The sequence below is a fragment of the Paralichthys olivaceus genome, chromosome 22 (genome assembly GCF_024713975.1).
Source record: "Paralichthys olivaceus isolate ysfri-2021 chromosome 22, ASM2471397v2, whole genome shotgun sequence".
In the NCBI taxonomy this organism is placed as follows: Eukaryota; Metazoa; Chordata; class Actinopteri; order Pleuronectiformes; family Paralichthyidae; genus Paralichthys; species Paralichthys olivaceus.
In genome coordinates, this window is record NC_091114.1 from 1,708,387 (window position 1) to 1,729,833 (window position 21,447).

The following is a 21,447-nucleotide window of genomic DNA, read 5'->3' on the forward strand; positions in this document are numbered from 1 at the left end:
ATGAACCAGCACAGGCCACATCTGTCCTAAAAGAGATGGATCCCTCTGTTGCTCTTCTCGAGGTTTCATTTTCAATGTTCACAGGTTTTTGGGGGGACAAGGGTCTTCTGACAGAGGATTTCATATGCTATACAGACTGTAAATATGATATATATGGCCATATGGCCATTGATTTTAGAGGTGGGGGGGACACAAGTATTTTTAATAAAACCCAAACTCTTTCAGTTTACTGTGTTTTCTGGCAGTTCTTCTAGTTTTCTATTGTTACTAGGGATGCACCAATACCACTTTTTTTAAAACCGATACAACGCACAAGCATCTAGTGGAGGAGTAACTCGCCTCTGATCGCGGTCTTCATGCAAAAAATGGTATCGGTTCTTGGTATCTGTCACGATGGCAGGGTGGATAGGCAGTGGACCCAAACGCAGACATCAAGGCAGGCAGGTGAAGTGCAAAAATATTTAATAACAAAAAATCACCTCTTCGAGGGAGAAAAACCAGGCGATACAAAAATCAAAACCAAATCCAAAAACAAGGGGAAACAAAGGAGACTAGATAAAACTATGACTGAACAATGACTATAGCTGTGACTATGAACGAAAACAAGACTTACATCAAACTCACGACAGATAACCAGAGCAACATCAACAATGTCTATAAAACCTCTTTTTGACAAATGAAAAGTGAACAAGGGTCAATTTGCCCAAAGACCACAGAAAGGTCAACATACAGTAATCAACTCATCCAAAGCTTCCAAACACATGTTGTCTTCGATCACTGGCAGAGATAAATTCCTGGCAGAGTTTTTTCCTGTCCAAGGCGTCAACCCTTTCTTGGTGTATGTGACAAACTGCCACATTGTTCAGGCATTTCTGCTTCATGCAGTTGCGAAACCAGGTCTTTAACCTCCTCAGTGCGCTGAAACTCCTCTCAGCTTCAGCTGACGATGTTGGAACAACCAGCAACAGCCTCACAAGGACCTCCACCTGATCAAAAAGACCTCTGACTTCAGGCAGCATGCCTCTCAGGATGTCTGCAGCTTCTTTGCTTGATATGTAGGTGTTTTTTGATTTGAACATGGCTAACTGCACATCCAACTTCCTCCTGTTAATCTCTGGATACTGGTCCACAATGGCATCACTTTTTCCAGTTACAAGCACATTCTCAAATTTCTGAAGAACTTCAAGGCTTGCTTGATGAAACCGCTCTCTGAATTGCACATCTGCTGTGTCAAGGATCTGGAAGAACTCCCTTCTGAAGTAGTCAACAGAAGCTGCTGGGGCATGTGCTGGAGCTTCACCAGGTAGGCGTTTCGGTGGCCTGCGGATACGAGGCATTTCAATTGGGCTGATATTTAGTGAGGTGACCAACTCTGTTGCCCTGTCAAAGATCTGTTTGAATCTTCCCTCTGTTCTTTTCTCTTGTAGAGCTGTCTTCACATAATGTACTGCAGCCTGCATGCCTGCAACTGTGATGGTTCGCTTTTGCAACGATTTGTTGAGGCATTCCATTTCCTCAAGAACCTCCAAAGCAAGATGGAGTCCCAGCACTGTTTCTCCTCTCTGGAATCTGTCAAGGAGACCATTTGCCTTTGTAGCTGTTTCAGAGCCACCGGTTGACGCCATCTCCTCCAAACTGAGCAACACTGCCTCATACTGTTTGAGGACTGAATGGACTGCTGCGACTCGCACAGTCCACCGTGTAGGACACAGTGGTTTCAGTGTGGTAAATGACCCATGTTCAGATGTGGCAATGTTGCAGAATATGGTCTTGAACTTTCCTGAAAGTCCAAACAGATGCCCAACTTCATGGACCCACTGCAGTGCATCACGGACGACAGATGAGGCTGCACAAGTTGCCTGTGTTATCAAATTAACACAGTGAGGACCACAGTGTACAAACAGTGCCAGAGGTTGTGATTGGGTAAGATAGGCCTGAGCACCAGCATATTTTCCAGACATATTTGCTGCTCCATCATATGTCTATCCCCGGAGCCCATCAAGAGACAAATTGAGACGAAGCAGCACATCTTTGGCTACATTTGCTAGGTTCTGTCCAGTTGTGAGTGACACTTCATATAATCCAACAAATGCTTCCTGAGAAATGAGGTTGTGGTCAACATAGCGAAGACAGATTGATTCCTGTTCAGTCCCAGTAATGTCCTGTGTTCCATCAATAATGATGGAGTATTGCAAAGTTGGTTGTGCTCTGATTTCAGAGGCTATATCCCTGACAATGGAGTTTGCCATCATGCTCAACATCTCATTTTGGATTTTGGGGCTTGTGTAATCATGAGAACGCAAATTAAGCCACTCGAACAGCATGAAGTCATCATCTGATCTCAACCTGAGTAACTGAGCAAGATTTCCTTCCTCAGATTCATTTCCTCTGAGTGCTAGGCCTTGTCTGCCTAGGAATTGCACACAGCTCATGATCTTCATCAAGCATGCCCTTGCCTTTTGCTGTGATGCTGCCAATGCACTAGAAAGCTGGGAATCAATTGTATTTTCTTTTTGGCAATGTGTAGTAATTGCAAGCTTATGAGACCTGCTTTTTGTATGATCTGTAAATTTCTCCACAGCCTTTTTCCAATTTCTGAAACCAGCTGACACAAATGCTGGATCAGTGTTTTTTGCCAGTGAAGACTTTTCAAGTTGAAATGCTTTTACACAGTAAAAGCACAGGACTCCTTTCACACTATGGCTGTAATGAATCCAAGGGAATTCTTTAAACCATTTCTCTAGGGTTCTGTTTGCAAGTTTTTGAACTGCTATTTCCTTTGGATTGGGCTGATATTGCTCAGTTATCTGATCTGGCCCTGTTCTTCCATCTTGTGCTCCTTTACTGCCTGAGCATCCGCTGACCCCTGGCTGTTGCTGATCCGGCTAAGATAAACATAACGAAAGGTGGAATATCTATGAGCAATTTATAATTTAATGAATTACTAATTAATAATGACAAAAATATTGCCTAATATACTAGTTTATGTCACTCCTTCCCTACAGTGAGTTCTTGACCCAGCTCATGTCACAATGCTTAATCTCATGACTAATGTTCATTCTTTCAACCTCACCTGTGAGCCTCCAGCCTCTCCTCCTCTACCTCCTCCAGCCTCTCCTCCCCTATCTCCTCCTCTCCCTCCTCCAGCCTCTCCTCCCCCATCTCCTCCAGCTTCTCCTCCTCCAGCCTCTCCTCCCCCATCTCCTCCTCCTCTCCCTCCTCCAGCCTCTTCTCCTTCATCTCCTCCAGCTTCTCCTCCTCTACCTCCTCCCTCTCCTCCAGCTTCTCCTCCTCTACCTCCTCCCTCTCCTCCAGCTTCTCCTCCTCTACCTCCTCCCTCTCCTCCAGCCTCTCCTGCTCTACCTCCTTCAGCATCTCCTTCTGCATCTCTACTATCCATCACCTGACAAAAATATATTGATGCATGACATGAATAGTGTGACAATTTGCAGTGTAACAACAATCAATTTTGATGACATGGTTATAGAGAAAAAATCTTAGTTTCACAATTATCATGAGTATGGATTTTCCCCTAAATCTTTCATTGTTGGTGTTTTTTAAAAACAGTTGCTGCCTTTCAACACACATGAAAATAATGAATGAAAATAATCAAATAATCTCTTTGGCATTAAATATAAGTTTTAAAAAAACCTCTGCATTGTTGAGGTTCTACAGTAATACATTTTATTTATCAGCACTTCAAAACTCACAGACACTTTACAAGATTATTGAGAGCTTTGTAAATGATGAGGACGATCTTTCATTGGATGCTGCTTTATTGGGAGGTGAAGTGAAGGTGTTGCAGGACCAGTGTTGGGCAAGCTACTTGGAAATTGTAGTGAGCTAAAATAGAAGTTATTCTACATTAAATGAAGCTTCACTACACTGAAGCTACCCACCAGAGAAATGTAGCAAGCTAAGTTACATTAAAATGACAAAAGTAGCTTAACTACATCGAAGCTATTTTTTCAACATCAAAACAACTTCATACACAGACATTCTAGCTTCACTACCGCAAAGCTATTTGATGTAGAAAACAGCGACGTTACACCCACGTTACTGAGAAATGTAGTTAAACTAGTAGCGCCGCTAGTTGTAACGCAGCTACTGCCCAACACTGTGCAGGACAGGTGTAATTTGAGCAACTTACACTTTGACTTCTAAAGAAGTCTCTAATGTCCATTTTCCTTTTTTTAGACATCCTGGCTGCAAGCGAAGGCACCTCGAAGACATGCCGCACCACACGCGATTCACAACATAGATAGTAGGCAGCGGCAGATTAACTGGAAATTGGCGGTATACAACCTGATTGAGTGACAGGGGGGACGGCCAATCACACAGAAATGGCAGAGCCAATCGAGGAGCGTGTGGGCGGTCTAAACAGGCTTCAGCTTTAGCGGCCGTTTTCCGCTTGGTCCTAGTGCCTGACGTGTCTCTGTTTAATATAGCGTAACATTGTTTTTGGACGGTAAAAACTGCAGGGGACAAAAACAGCGTTTTGAAAAAGTGCAGGGGACATTTCCCCTGCGTCCCCCCCTAATATAACGTCCATGTATATGGCTGACCTCAAGTTCATTAAGTTTTTATACAGTTACAGACTGGGATTATGGTAAAGTTTATTGGTTATCCCATTAATTGGGGCATTTAAAACCTTTGTAAAGTCCTCCTTCTGGAAACTGTCCTCTGATGGCAGAAACAACACATGATGATGTATGCTGTGTAGTGGTATTGTCTAGGGATAAGGAAAGAATATCTATCAATAATAGTATTTAACATAACATGGTGTGATAGGGGTTGTGATTCTAATATGGACAGACACCATGCAGAATATTGACTTTTAATATTGTATCCAATTAACTATATATTTACAGATACTGATATTTCTTATCCGTGCTATTTGTAAGTTTAGCTACTTAAACCTGCTGAACACTCCAGATCAATCATTATTTTATGACTTCAATTCACTATGGTTTAATTACAATATACATTTGAAACAACTCAAGTTCAACTGAATTGTAGAAATTTTTTACAGCATTCATTTAAACATGAAATAGTAGTTGAACACGGATATCACTAATTACATTAACATATGTTTTATTCTATTTAGGGAGAACCCACAGCAAGCTACAGATCGAACTACGGAAAAACACCCCCAGGGATGCCCGAGGGGGGGGGGGGGGTGAGCATCTCATTCGGACGGAGGCCAGTCTCTCTGCAGGGCCTACAACATGCTGGGCATCATAGGACCCAGTAGGTGAAGGGCCATTAAGGTGGCCACCGAGTTAGCAGAAGCTGCATCAAGGTGGCAGTGGATCAGGAGAGGAGAGCCGTGGGTGGGGTAGCGCTACCTGGACACAAGCAGGGGCTTGATCAACCTTGGTTGGGTCTCCTGGGTGAGGGTGTCTAATTGTTGAAAAACCTGAAACATCCAATGACCCCAGGTGACATCACTGATGATGGGTCCACGTGCATCACAAGGTGATGCATTTCACAAATGTGTGAGTCGACTGATGGGTAATGGCCAGTTGCTGGGGCATTTACCCTAGAAAGTTAAAAAAAATATGACTGAGATTAAAGAAACTCTAGCAGATGAAGCCTTTGCCTGTAGGTTTGTGAGAAAAACAGTTATGCCACAGAAACATCCTGGTGCAGAAACATAAGTCTTATTACAATCCTGTTGCATACTACTTCCTAATACAACCGGTGATGACATGTTTAGCCGCATGTTGTCATTTAACCGCTGGCTGGTGAGGTGGTGGCCTGCACACGTCTTGAGCTTCGAAGATAATTGGCAAACTTTTTGGAGGAAACCTAGTGTTGTTAGTAGAGACGGCGTTCATCCCACTTGGGATGGAGCAGCTCTCTTATCTAGGAACATAACTCAGTCTATAAAATGACAATCCAGAGTTGGGACCAGGACGTAGAGCTGCAGTCCTACACACTTCTCTGCGCCCCCTCCGTATCAGTCACACAACCACAACCCCGTAGAGATTGAATTCAACTCAAAACTAATAAAAATTAACACAACCTCTCCAAAAACACAACAAACAAACACAATTACATGTGGACATAACTTCACTATCATCAAAGGCTATTTTAGCAAATGAAATAGCCTAAATTCACACATTCCCAGAGACTCAGGTAGAGGAGGTGGAGTTGCTTCTATTTTTAACTCCAGTCTATCAATTAATCCTAAACCCAAACTAAACTACAACTCATTTGAAAGTCTTGTTCTTTGTCTTCCACACCCATCCAAGAAATCACAACAGTCAATCGTATTTGCTGTAGTTTACCGTGCTCCTGGGGCTTATTCTGAACCAGTCTAACTGGCTCAGTCAGACAGCCTTAGATCTCCTATATAAGATGCTTGCATTTGACTGTTCTCCATCAGCACTCTGAGATCCCTGTGACTCTCTGTGTTGATCCTTTCTGCAGAATGCTCCTAATAAATACACAAAGACAAATTTGGTAATCCAGCCTCTTGTATTTTCAGATTTACCTCACACACTCTAAACTGGTTTAAATCCTTTTTTTCAGATCAATTCCAATTTGTGCAAATTAATGATGAGCCATCTATGCACACCAAAGTTAACCACGGTGTTCCACAGGGTTTGTGCTCGGCCCAATTTTATACTCATTATATATGCTCCCACTAGGAATCATTTTCAGGACACACTCTGTAAATTTCTACTGTCATGCAGATGACACCCAGTTATACTTATCAATAAAACCAGAACAGTGTAATCAATTAACTAAACTTCAAGCATGTCTCAAGGACATAAAAACCTGGATGACCCACAATTTTCTCTTATTAAACTCAGATAAAACAGAGGTTCTAATACTTGGCCCTAAACACCTTAAAGATACATTATCCAAAGATATAACTGTGCTAGATGACATTGCCCTTGCTTCCAATGAGACAGTCAGGAATTTGGGAGTCATCTTTGATTCGATTTGATTCTCATTTAAAACAAATTTATAGGATTTATTGGATTATTGTGATTCCTTATTATCAGGCTCCAGCAATAAATTGTTAAAGACCCTGCAGGTGGCCCAAAATGCTGCAGCACGTGTCCTGACAAGAACCAGGAAAAGAGACCACACATCTCCTGTATTAGCTTCACATGGCTTCGGGTTAAATCGAGAATAGAATCTAATATTCTCCTCCTCACCCACAAGGCCCTTCACCCTACTAGAACACTGCACTCCCAGAATTCAGGCTTACTTGCTAACTTTCAGCTATCAGGCTCCTCTCCTGTGGAATCATCTCCCAGTTTCAGTTTGGGAGGCAGACAGATAAAGCTTGTAGTTAGAGCTGGTCCAGGCTTGTCTTAGATCTGCTCTAAGTTATGCTGCTATAGGTTTAGAATGTCGAGGGACACATGACACTTGGAACTTCTCTTTCCTCTTCTCCCTCTTTATCACATTAATGTCTCATCAATACATGTTACTGACTTGAAGTGTGTGGAGTGTGGTTGATGAGATACCTGACCCAGAGCCTGAACACTGATAGGACGTTTCAAAGGTAAAGATAAAGGTAAATTAAATTAATCTTTCTGAGAGGTTGATGGAGATAACAGGACTTTACCCCTGTGGGTGGGGCCATCCATGTTTGTTTCCAGCTTTAGTCAAATCCCTAATGCTTTCCATGATTTCTGTTACAAGTGTGATTTCTAGTAATCAGAAAGTGAACTTTTAGTCTAATAAGTGTGTCTCATGTTGCTTTAATTCCCTATATAATGAAGACATTATAAATGATTTATAGGACTGTTAACTTTTTAAAATTATTTATATATAATAATTTGCATTCAAATATTTAATTCCCAGTTTCACTATATGTTTGAGCTAGTTTTTGTTTTAATGAATTTTAGTGTTCCTATTTGTAAGTGTTAAAGTTCTTATCCCAAAGGTGTGAAGGTCTCAAGCTCCAGGTCAGTTGGTAATTGTCCTAATCATTTTGTAATTGTAAAATATGAATGTTTGGATTTTAAAGATTAAATTAGAACAGGGGTGGGGAACGTCCGGAAAGACTGTTTGATCTGGCTTGCGAGGGAATTCATAAATACAAACAAACACACAATAGAGGAAAAGCTTGGATACTAACCTAATACATCCCATCACTATTGAAGAACAGTGCTTCACTGCTGTGTTAGCCGAGGGTCATTGGGAGGACATCGACAGCCTAACTACCTGCATCACGGATTACATCAACTTCTGTGTGGAAAACACTGTACCCACCAAGACTTTACAGTGCTTCTCTAACAAGCCATGGATTAATCATAAAGACATAAAAGCCCTCCTCAAGGAGAAAAAGAGTGCTTTTAGGCAAATGACCTGAACATGTTTTTCAACAGGTATGATCTGGCACCATCCCCTCATCTGCTCCACCAGTACACCATCCCACCTCCTCTTTCACAGCACTCAGCTCTCAGTCACCCATCACCGTGGTCAACAAAAAATACAACGTCCCAGCTCACCCTCTTTCCCTTCCTAAACAGGTGAACAGGTGTTCAAATCAATTATGACCCCCGCCCCTATCCACATGACCTACTTCCTACCAAATTAATAGGATCACGAGTAAACAATAAATAACCAATTAAACAACAAAATAATATCTTTCTTTAACTTATTTATGAATCCTACACACCAGCTCCTAATTATAAGATTATCACACATAATAATTATCCACATTCATATTGAAGGAGACATGAGACAATGAGCTCAAAGCATTATGACATTCAGCTGGCACTTCCTCATCCAGCTTCAGCCTCCTTTAGCAGACAGATCTTCTTTATTGCCCAGCTTTTCCAAAACAAGTCTGACATGTATTGCACCTGCTTCCATAGTCTGCTAGCGTAAATGTCTGCCTTTTGAAAGTCTGCTGATGGTAAGGACGGTAAAGTATTCAACAGGTGGTTTGGTGTCAGTGCTTCCAGGTCGTTAGGATCTGTGGATGCTTTGGTAATTGGCCGACTGTTGATGATGAATTCCACTTCACAAAGAACTGTGTAGGCACTCTTCATCCAGATTTTGCACATTCAAGGTGGAGTTGAGGACTTTTCTCACTGATCTTATTAACCTCTCCCAAGGTCCTCCATGATGTGAGCCCATTAGTGGGTTAAAAGTCTTGATGATTCTAACCACATAACGATATTTATTATAACTCCTCTGTGCATTGTCCAATCCGCCTCAAAATTGTATTACATGATCACAGTCCCGCACTGAACAGATCCATATGTCAATTTTGACGCATAATCACAGCGCCACCTGCTGGTGACAGGAAGGACCATTGTCAGAATTGTGGCATATCCATAAACCATGCAAACATTAAGGTGCAGTGAAGGTTGATCCTTCTAGACCAGGGGTCTCAAACTCAATTTACCTGGGGGCCGCTGGAGGTAGAGTCTTGGTGAGGCAGGGCCGCATCAAGTACTCCACAAAAAATCTTGTCGCCTCAGTAGACATGTTTTAAGACTGGCGACCCGGTTCTCTCTCTCATCTCCCTGCTATTTGGCATACTCCTCAGCATGTCTCATTGAGTAATGACGTCTGATGTTGTACTCCTTGTGCACCGCAACTTTCTCTGTGCATATAAAACACATCAGGGTGCCCCTGTGCACAACAATAAAATATTCCTTCTCCCACTTTTCCTGAAATTGTCTGTGCTCGTCGCCAACCTTTTCTCTTCATGGCAGGTTTTGAGAAAGACATGAGTGGGGCTGGGTGACAGGCAGTGGTGTATTAGTCCCTGGAGAAGTGGCTATACTCTCAATTTTTGCCCTTTTTTAACGCAGCCCAGAAAAATGCCCTGTTTTAGAAACAGTGACATGTAAGACTACTCTATTTACCCAAAAATCCATCAGTAGTATTTGCTCATTGTCACATAATTTCTGCTGCTTGATGTCAGGGAGGAAGGATTATGAAATTACTGAACCAATACTGGCCCACAGACTAGTGAGAGACAACTATGCATTTTGAGTGAACTATTGACACCTATTCTCTCACTTGGCAAGTCAGTAGTTTCTTTTGTAAACTGTCTCTTTGAACAGCTGATTTGCAACAGATAGCGTGGGTCAGTGTGCCACTATTATAAAATTAACATGACTTGATCAGGAGCAGTTTGTAGGTATTACTGGTCACGCAGGCAGCCTGCATGAATGTAAAATATAGATGAGGAAAACATGGTGTTTCAGTTATTTTTTGAACTTTTATTTAAATACAAAACTTTAGATCTGGATTTGATAATGCATTCTTGTTCATATTTCACCTTAGATAAAAAAAATGCAAATCATTCTCTTCAACACATCAAAACCAGTCAGATAAACTCAAAAGTGCACTGTCATAAAACTGAAAGAAACACCATTTTAGCACAGCTCATTATATATATATATATATATATATATATATATATATATATATATATATATATATATCATATGATGATTGAACATCATCATTCAAATTATTCAACAAAACAATATGTAACAAAACAACAATATTTAGTTAACAATGAAAAAAATGCATTTACAACACATGTGATATACTCTGTCACTGTTATCTGTGATTGTGTTGTGTTCAGCTGTTAAGTGTCATTGTTGCTGAAGCACTGTGTTTTCTCACATCATTGAACATGTCGCAGATGGACACATGGCCGTTTGGACCAATGGTACAGGTGGGATGGCATGGTTGGGTCCACATTGGTCAGTTGTCAGCAGGTTGGGGCATGAATGACATAAAGATTCTTTATGTATCTTCATTATTTATGTATATGGTAAGCAAGTTAAAAAACACATTAGAGGCAGAGTAGCAGGGTCATGCGTTCACCATCCTAGGAAAAAAAATGGGTAATTTGGCTCGCAGATACTACTGAATGGTGCGCATCAGGGGGGATTTAGAAGTGGGTATACGCAATGCTTAGTGAAAAATAAGCAGGTATACGCTGTATACCCTGGACTACACCAGTGGTGACAGGATATATTTTCCTTCCACTTGGTGTCACTCCGGAATCAAGTTTCAATCAAGTGACTAACGCTGCTAATTCGCTTTGGCTAACTTGACAACAAACGGCACGGCAACGACTCAACAAAAAGGTAGTTTGAGAAAAACGCGCAGGCACTAAACTTTGATGTCAAGTAGGGGGCCACAAAATATCGTCCAGCGGGCCGCAATTGGCCCGCGAGTTTGAGACCTCTGTTCTAGACAAAGTTGTCTGCTGTGTGCAAAATGCACGCAAGGCAGAGCCGTTTTTCCTGACGCCATAGCCCGCGGCAGCATTGGATCCCGAGTTTGCAGGTGCTCGGGCCCGCACAATGCTGCCAAGACCTAGATTTATTTATATTTTATTTTTAATTTATATATTTGTCATGTATCTCAGTGGTTTCTGGGACAATATATTGCCCGGCAGGGTTTGAAGAATTACTTTTTTATTGTCATGTTATCATGCATACATGAAATTGTTCTCCGCATTTAACCCATCCAGTTGGCACCTGTTTAAACACGCATAGAAACACACATTGACAGATGCCATGTACACACATATACTGGAGCGGTGAGCTGCTGTTGCCAAGCGCCCGGGGATCAGATGTTGGGGGGGGGGCGGTGCCTTGCTCAAGGGCACCTCGGTCATGGCGAGCGGGAGCGAACCTTCCGGTTATTGGACGACCTGCTCTTTGATCGTCTCTGCCTGAGACGCTGCTTTGTTTTTATCCAGGTTCATTTCATGTTTGTTGATTAAACAGGACGACAACTCGCTCTCGGTTCGCTAAGCTAACGCTAGCTTCGAGGCTGCTTGTTAGCCCGCTGAAGTTAGCTACCCTTTAACCGGGTGAATAAGCCCGAGCACCAGGACACAGCTGCTTTAAAAAAAATACTGTACTGTAATGCACCTGATAAGTATTCTGCCATGTTGCGCAAAACTAGCAGCAGCAAACTCTGTGTAAACAAAGACAGATGATCGTCAGCTGTACTGCGGCTGCGCGCCTAGGTGAGGTCACCCCAGTGAAAGCATGGGATGTAAACAAAGCAACTTGGACTCACAGGGGACTAGAGCTTGCGATTCATAGTAAATAAAGAGTTTCGTGGCAGATAATGCGTTATTTAGAGGCTGTATTGTGGATGCCCCAATCACTTGTGTTGTATGGATATACATCGATCGCGTGTGGATCTAAAAGCGTCCGAAGGACTCCAAGTTACTCCAAACCTTTATGGGTGAGTAGATCTACATACCATATGCTGGAAATAAGGTCCAGGTTGAAAAGAACATCTCCTTTAAGAATTTTACTGGAGATATTCACCCTTAGATATAAAATGTACTGACATTTTGCGAGTACATTTTCGACTACCTTTGTATCTAATGTTGAAAATATTGAAATCAACTACCTTTTTATTTACAGTATATCCGGAGTAATATTTACATATTATTTGATCTACTTTATAGCACTATTCTACAGTGAATTGCATTTTAATTTGAGCTACTTTTTGTCATTATAATTGTTTTATTGTAAAAATAAAATAACTGATGTTTTTACAGAGCTGCAACTTTTATTTCCCCTCCAACACTGATGTAGAAGGTTGCTTCTTACAAATACAATCTGGTGGACATTATAAAATATCTAAGTCAGAGCTAGCAACAGTACTGCAGACTTTAATTCCAAACACTTAGTTAGACTACTACATTTTCAAATAGGATTTGATCTTTTTGATGCATTTTATCTCTTGAACAGATAGATAAGATTATTAAATATGTGGTTGAAAAAGGTATTTGTCCTTAAGTACAAATGTGTAATTCAGCTTGCCTGCAATGCTTTTTTGAGAGGAACATATGATCTGTTTGTTTTGGTCTTTGGCTTATTTTTTGATGATTTGAGGTTGATGATTTCATTATGTTTTCTGAGACAATGACTCCTCTCCTTGAGACAGAGTGCAGGTGTCTATCTCCCTAGAAAACATAGATATGAGAAAAGAGTCCCAACGCTGAATTAGAAGGAAAATTTGGTGCTATACAAGAACTATACAGAACTGAATTGAATAATAATGGGTTGAATGTAATTTTGGGTTTGAAATAACTTGTATTAGTTGAAATGTTGATGTATGTTGATTTCTATTGTGCGTTTCAATATACCTGGAAGTTCTCTTTATGTATCACTAGTCCTTAATATACAATATATTGAGAATACTTATCAATGATGATCATTCTGAAGCTGGAAAAAAAGGATATAAAAGAAAGAAGACAGATGAAATCCTGATGTTGTGATTACAATTCCTAATCAGACTGTTTTGACTCAAGAATTGTTCTATTACATTCAAGAAATATGTCTCTATGTGTTGATCTCATGATCAAAAGGGGGGAACTGTTGAGGATTTTTTGACTATCCTCACACATTACTGTATATGCCACTATATACTGTATTATGTATATTGTACATTACATTATAGCTGTATAAGAGAAGAGTGCCTAGCTAATTCCACAGATACTCCCTTCTCTCTCTAAGCAGTACCCAAGGTCAGGTTATAGATAAAGGACCAAACAACAGTGCATTGTAGTGTCTATGCTTAGGGATTTTCATATCTAACTCAGATGCCCCAGACAGAAAGGCACCAACTTCAACTCCTTTGCAGTTTTTACCAGTGGCAAGATGTAAGGAAACAACATGAGAGTGACAGCAATTCTAGCCATTCATGGATGTGCTGTTAGAATGGGTGATGCAAGTAGAGCAGGATATATAGGGATGCTGTGAGAGACCTCTTCAGACTTGGGGTGGACAATTGCTCTGGTTACTCTGTTAGCCTTTAAACATTGTTCCACCTTCTGGTATGCACATTGTTGTTTTGCTATTACTAGTCAATAAAAACCCATGAACCCTTCTTCGTGTGCCATGGCACACCACAAAACAGTGTAGAGTAATTTTGGTGAGAGCTGACTGTGCCAGTCTCAGAGAGAGACATAGGGGAGGGAGGGGAGCCGTCACAAGGTAAATCTATTGACTACCTATTCCCCATTCCAAATAAATATTTAATTTCATAGGATAAACTTATTCAAATGGAAGGACAAAAGTATAAAACTACGTATAGTTATCTTGCCGCTAACACACCCAGTGCATCAATATTAACTCCAACAAGCAAAGAAACTAGGATCAATGCAGACAGTCTGTGGTACATTTCTCCTAGGTGTCGGATTGGTTTTATACAGCTCTAGTAGCTGACAAGATAGATCATTCCGTCCCATGAGAATCTATATGATTTTGCAGGTCTCTGAAGACCCATGTTCTCCTCAGAGACATTCTAAACAAAACGCCTTCTGATGAGGGGGGAGGAATAAAATAATAATGATACAGACATGGCCATAAGTGTTGGTCCTTTTCACCTCACGGCTGATCTTTTGTCATCATACAGAACCTGTCTTTGGTTTCCCACAGACTATAACAAAGACAGCATGGGCAAAATAAAGTGTCTCAATGCAGTAATTGGTCCTATTTCAATGGAGAAAAGCTATTAATAGTGCTGTTTGGGATCATCTGGTGCTTTACACTGAGAATGGTCACAATGAGGGACCAATATGAGATAGGACAGAGAATTGTTTTTAAGCATAGTCAAGGTTCAGAAAAAAAGATAATCTGCAAGAGGTCTGATCTTTCTTTGACCACAATTGCAGATATAATTAAGTTTAAGATCCATGGGCAATTATGCTGGATATAACAAAAGGAATCCAAGATGTGATTCGATGTTAATTCCATTAAGTTTAAAGTCACAAATATCTTGATTTTATGGGCTGAGCTCAAAAAAACCTACATTTCCTAGAATGTTTCTAATCAATTAACATGTTTTATATATTGTTCAACATATACAACAGCAGGGATCAGAGAGGAGTAGGATGAGACATGCAGAGCAGGACAGAGTGACAACAAAGGGGAGGAGGAAGCACAGACACTAAAAGACTTGCCGAAGCATTGGAAGGATGCTCAGAATTACTTTCTTCATGGAAACAAAGCCGTTCATCATCTAAATCCTGCTGCAGGGTAAAGCCAGCATGGGGGAAAAGGAAAAAGAAAAAGAGACATTATACAACAAACATTATTCTGTATGTAGAATACTGTTGCTGTCATCACTTCCCGCTCCCTGCTGTACTTGAGTTGGGTTTATCTATGTACACAGTGTAGAGGTCAGAGTCTCTGTGCCAAATACCAACACTCTATTCTTAATGCACATAACAACCAACAACATATGAAGAGGTTACATTAAGTCCAGTCCAAAGTGTGATCAATTATGTTATAAGCCCATTGCACTGAATGACCTTATCAGCAGATTAACGTGTTCCTGTTCAGTGCCACGCACTCCTCAGTGTCTGTTGACACTTCACAGTGTCCACACTCTGTGTATATGTTCATGCTCACTGACTCACAATGATCAAGGTTGAGTTTTGATAATATATACACTTTTATGTGATTAGTACCTTGATCAGTCAGATATTTTACTCACTGGATTTGGCAAAGGAAGCACTCTGGTTATTTTAGAGAAAGTAATTTGAGTTTTCAGGAATAAACATATATAACAATGTATATTAATTACAGCTAGATAGATAAGAGAGCCAGGCAGACAGACAGGCAATTAGTAGTCAGTATACTCTCAAGAAAACTGAGAAAGAAAGTCACAAGTAGTTTTTGGGGTAGACTGCTGGGCATTCCCTATTATCAAAGAGTTTTTGGTGGGATCTGAGCTCCTCTGTTGCTTCTGACTTCCGACTACAAGATTACTGTGGCACAAAAGAATTCTGCTGAATAGTGCGTCAGGTCTGTTAAAAATTGACTATTTTAATGGCGCCCCCTTCAGATTTTCGAAGAGCTATCCAATCTGCCTCAACACTCACATATACGACAAAGGTCCTGCTTTGAACAGATCCATGTGATAATATTCAATAATAGTCGTTCTGCCCCCCTAGCTGTAACAGGAAAGGTCATGTACATTTTGGAAGTGCTTACATAGTCCATGTACTGTATATTGACTGATTCGTCAAAAGTCCCATCTTGAACAGATCCATATGATAATAGAATAGAAAAGTCTTCATTATCATTGCATTAGAAGAAAACAACAAGATCAAAATTGCTGCTCCAGTGATGCATAGGCACCACAATAAAAGACATTTCACTAACCCTACTAACACAACATAAACACATGCACACACATAAATACATGCATATATAAATACTCATAGTGGACCCCTAGTTGTAACTTTAATCTTTTTGATCTCATCACTGTCAGACTTCATATGTGTGATAAAGGTTTCTCCCTGACCAAATCTTTATGCCAATATACAATAACAGTCGCAGTGTCCCCTAACTGTGACAGGAAGTACCATGTTTTGTACTTTGATAAGCAGTGCTTAGTTTTTTGATTTGATGCACCTCAAAATTGGTCAGGGACGCTTTAAGACTTTGGTGAGGCAATGATGTGACACTTACAACTTAAAATTGAACGGCAATGGGGTGACTTTCGATGGAACACCAACAGTGAGTGACTGAGATGGCACTGCACATGCTCCAATCTGTGAGGGCCCATTTATACCTGCTTTTAGGTCTAGTTATTCTTTATGTTTTATATCTTATTTATCTTATATTTTAAAATATTGCTTAGTTTATTATGTGCCTAATAACACCTTGTTGATGTAACACAGGATTTATGTGGATTGGTGTGTGTTTGCTACCTTGTTATCCCTGTTCATGATGTCAGATGGGACTGATCCTGAGATTTGACTGGAGATGGTGGCAGCTATCAGCTGTTTACACCACTCTACATGTGAACCTGTTGGACTGAACAGAGACAAAAAAAAGAACTGATAAGAATGGAAAATACATTTCCCATGACACACCAGTTTCATTTCATAAAATACGACATTACAAAAACCACACCATTCAGTCCAAAGGACATGGTCCCTCAATTAGGAGACAAGGTAAGACATCACTTAATCTTCATCATCACCTTTTTAGCACAGCAGAAGTCTTATCTTATAATCTTTTAATATTAACACTTTTTCACTTTTTACAACCTCTTTAACAGCTCACATAGATCTTATACAAAGTCTCAAACCTTTATTGGTTTCACTAGAAAAACAGAAGGAAAACATCTATTCAAAGCTAGAAGAAATTACTTGCATAAATAGGAAACTGTAATGCAACCTGTCTTTATTCACTTAAAAGGTGCAACCTCTGAGTTGCTTTTCTCAAACATGGATCAAAGAGGCACTGATGCAGTGCAAAATCTGCATCATATTCTAAGTCACAATCATTGTAAATCTTACATGTCAAACACAGTGCCAAACACAGTGCATGGACACATGCCTGCAACAGACAAACACAATGTGTGTTTTAACAGAGTGTTTCTGTTTCAACCATTGTTTTTACTGTATTAGAAACGTGATGTCAGTGGACAGAAGTGTTTAAGCAATCGGGAAAAACTGTGGTAAAACGACAGATTTATTTAAAACGTATGGTGATGAATGGATAGCTGTGAATTAGCGCTACCTGCAGGACCTTACAGTGAACTACATCAGCATTGGCTATTTGACAGTTAACTAGGCCCCTGTGAGCTGGGGTTGCTATCAACCTCGGGTAGAGAGGATAATTTGGTCCAACAATACATAATGTTTCATCCTTCCTACACAGAATAACAATTTAAATACCATCAGATTTTTGTCTGTTTACTATTAGTTGCTGTACACTGGCTGCTGTACTGTACTGCACTCCAAACTCCATCAGAAAAATCTACTGTTATGACCTCTGCATATTGAAGAAGTCTTTACCCAGTAGTAAAGCGGAATAAGCAACACTCCTTTTAAACGTATCTTTTTAATTATATCATCCTATGAGTTCACCAAATAGGAGGAATAGCCACACAACTGTAAATACACAATATGAGGTCTCACATATTCCTCTCAGAAAATGGAGCATGCTCACCTGTCCAGGGTCTCACCGGCGGATGTTCCACTGGTCGACGAGCTCCAGTGCTTTCTGTTCGGCCATGCTCCGTCCGCCGCCCCAGCAGCTCCGTTCTGTTTCTCCATCTGCCAGAAGACTGTTTCCTCTCTTGATCAGTGGCAATTCGGGTTTTTTTTTTTTAAATCTGAGGCTTGACAATTAAATTACACATCGGTTTACGTACATACTCCGTCCTCCGTGCGTGTGTCTTTCTATTCTTTGATGTGTTGGAACTATTAAGATTTCTTTCCGTCTCCGACCGACAGCGTCTATTCTTCTTTGTACTCGCTTCCTCCCATTTTAGCTCCGCCCATTCATCACGCGTCACAGTTGCGAGGACGCAGCACGGAGAGGCGGTCCAGATGTACCGTCACATCTGGTTTCTGAGCCCTGATTTTTGAATCATCCCTTAAAGGGATAGTTCACCCAAAAATGAAAATGCACTTATTGTCTACTCACCGCTATGCCGATGGAGGGGTGGGTGAAGTATTTGAGGCCACAAAACACTTTTATAGTTTCAGGTGTAAATAGTGTTGTAGCAAAATCCAATATGATTGAAGTAAACAGTGACCACTTCTTTAAACTTAACAGAAACCCCCCCGAAAATGCCTTCATACTGCTTATGCGGTGTCATTAAGCCCCAACATTAAAATACGACTCGGAATTTGTCATTTGCTCATGGATCACAGGATAGGATCAATAGGATCAGCTAATATTGTAGCTGCTATTAGCAGCAATGGGTTGGGGCCAGGCATTTTGAAGAGGAATAGGAGGGAGATGAAAAAAGGTGGTGGAAGAGGAAAATGAGAACAGTTTAAAGTTGCACTGTGGGATCAGTTTTTGATAAATCTGACTGGATCATTGTGGAGGACTGTCTAAGGATGCAGTGCAGCAAGCTTTGTGTCAACTGAGCTGAAAATATGAGGGATAACAGATTGAGTGATAATTCATGCTTAAATGGCAGTTGGATTGAGTCATGTGTTTCCACAACACACAGCATTTTGCTTGAAAAGATATTAGAAAAGCTATTGTACATTGTCCAGGGTTTGAACTTGCAGCCTAGTTTGCTGGTACACCAAGGGCAGCACATAATTTTGAGCTCCAGCCAGGGGAGATTACCACACTCATGATATACCTTCATGCTGTGATTAAAGGCAGTCTCCAGGGCAAGTAGTAAAGTCAGATTTCACTTCTGACTACTAGTACTGCTACTACACCTGTAAAAAAAATCAGTTATCAAGATAAAACTTTGATGACTCCTGTACTTCATCTAGAAGGTATACATGTAGAGATTGGTCCATGAGTGAGAAATTGATCTTAAAAATGCTGTATTCGCATTGACAGCCATAGGTAAAATTATGATATATTTCAAAACATTTAAAAAATTGAGTTTCAAGATACAATTCAATTTTTTACACTGCATCTTCCAAAAAGTGGAAAATATTTTTTGTGAACATTAGACATTTGTATAAAGAGGATTTCCAGTAGTGTCTCCAGTAGAACATTTTCATGCATTGTGATTTTAATGTGCAGTTGCAGTTTCGTGAATTTGTTGTCAATTGATCAAAAACTGAGGAGTATATATGTTTAATTTGTTTCCGTTTTAAAAAAACAACCAAATCACCAATTCAAAGTGTGTGGTGCTCAGTTAGGTGTACATTCTGGTGAAAGTGGCAAAGTTCTAGCACTTATATTTGGACTACTTTTCTTTGATAGATCTTTCTGAACTGACTTCACCACTGAACCATCAACTTCTCTACTAGTCCCAATCACAACCAGACTTTTTAAGGACGTTTTTCCTCTAATTGACAATCAGATTCAATTTTCTTTGTTAACCAGCCATGTACCACAAGCTTTTAAGGTAGCTGTAATTAAACCTCTGCTTAAAAAGCCCACTCTTGATCCAGAGGTTTTAGCCAATTATAGACCCATATCAAACGTGCCCTTCATTTCAAAACTCCTGTCTTAGCTTCTCTACATTGGCTCCCTGTAAAATTCTGAATAGAATTCAAGATCCTGCTACTCACATATAAAGCCCTTAACAATCAAGCCCCGTCATATAAAATAGCTCAACACTGTATTATCCAAATAGATCACTTTGTTCACAAAACACAGGCTCTCTTGTGGTTCCAAGATTCTGTAAGATTAGAACAGGAGGTAGAGCAATGAGCTACCAGGCTCCTCTCCTGTGGAACCACCTCCCACTCTGGGTTTGTAAGGCAGTCGCCATCTCTACATTTAAGGTTAGACTTAAAACTTTCCTTTTTGATAATGATCCTGTAGGCAGGCCGAGACAGATGGCAGCTTACATTGAGTCTGGTTCTGCTAAAGGTTTCTTCCAGTTAATGAGTTTTTGTCTCTCTACAGTCGCCAAAGTGCTGCTCATTGTGGGAACTGTTGGGTTTCTCTGCAGTTTTTAAGGTCTCGACCCTATTGTGTAAAGTGCCTTGAGATAATGTATATTAGAATTTGGCGCTATACAAATTAAATTGAATCGGAACTAAGAATTTGCTTAAAAATAACTAGAGCTGCTGTCATCAGTTGGCTGTATCAAGGAGGATGGGGGGGGGGGGGGGGGGGGGGGAGTACAGGAGCATGATTTAGGTCTTTGTGGGGTGGTGCAGGTCCAACCACCTGCAGCTGAACACCTCCAAGACCAAGGAGATGGTGGTGGACTTCAGAAGGAAGAAACCTTATCTCCAACCAGTGTCCATCAAAGGGGTCGATGTGGAGGTGGTCAGGACTTATAAATATCTGGGGCTGCAGCTGGATGACAGGTTGGACTGGACAGCAAACATAGACACTCTCCACAGGAAAGGACAGAGCCGTCTGTACTTCCTGAGAAGGCTGGGGTCCTTCAGCATCACAAAGGCCAATAAAAGCCAAGCTTCCCCTCTCTTCTCTCTTTCCTACTGACCTCTCCCGGAGGAGTAGGTACAGCGGTGCTCCCTGCAAGCTTTCCAACTTCAAGCAGGCCTGCCTGAAGCAGACTGCTAAAACCTTCCAATAGGCAGCAATGCAAGAGCATGCCTAAAAACTTCAGCAAGAGCAATTGGCCACAACACAAAGCCTGACCAGCAGATGCATGACAGGAGCCACAAATCAACTAGATCACTTCACTGGACTTCGAAAAGGACCTTTCCCTTTTTTTCATGGACGGGTAACAGCACTGGGCTTCAGAATTCCAAATTTGTAGTCAGTAATTTCATGAGACTAAATCAATACATTGGCTGTCTTTTCCCTTCCTTTGAAGGGTGGTGTCCTGATTTAGCTTTATCAATTCAAATGATTTAATATTAATATTCAATATTTCCCCAAATTAATTGAATGCCAAAAAGCACAACATTTAATGGTGCCATGCTTAAGGTATAATAATCACAACAGTGCTATACTAATACAATTAAATTTGTTAAACGTCAAAGTTAGATCCACATCACATGCATTACATTTACAATTTTCACATGACAACAGTCCAGCAGAT

General features: G+C 40.6%; 1 protein-coding gene across 9 annotated transcripts in view; it reads right to left on the minus strand.

The window, feature by feature from the left end:
• mtmr1a (myotubularin related protein 1a) overlaps positions 1-18,290 on the minus strand; it is a 30,859-nt gene extending 12,569 nt beyond the window's left edge. For 2 of the 9 annotated variants that reach the window (XM_069518720.1, XM_069518717.1), the window contains exons 1-3: positions 18,151-18,287; positions 17,946-18,063; positions 16,697-16,802 (exon numbers count right to left, since the gene is read on the minus strand). In XM_069518720.1, the coding sequence (XP_069374821.1) occupies positions 16,697-16,802; positions 17,946-18,052 (213 nt within the window). In that variant the 5' untranslated portion in view covers positions 18,053-18,063; positions 18,151-18,287. Of the gene's footprint in view, positions 1-14,938; positions 15,008-16,696; positions 16,803-17,945 lie in introns of all 9 variants that reach the window. The other 7 variants (XM_069518718.1, XM_069518715.1, XM_069518719.1 and 4 more) reach the window with 5 other exon arrangements.
• Between the last annotated feature and the right edge of the window lie 3,157 nt (positions 18,291-21,447).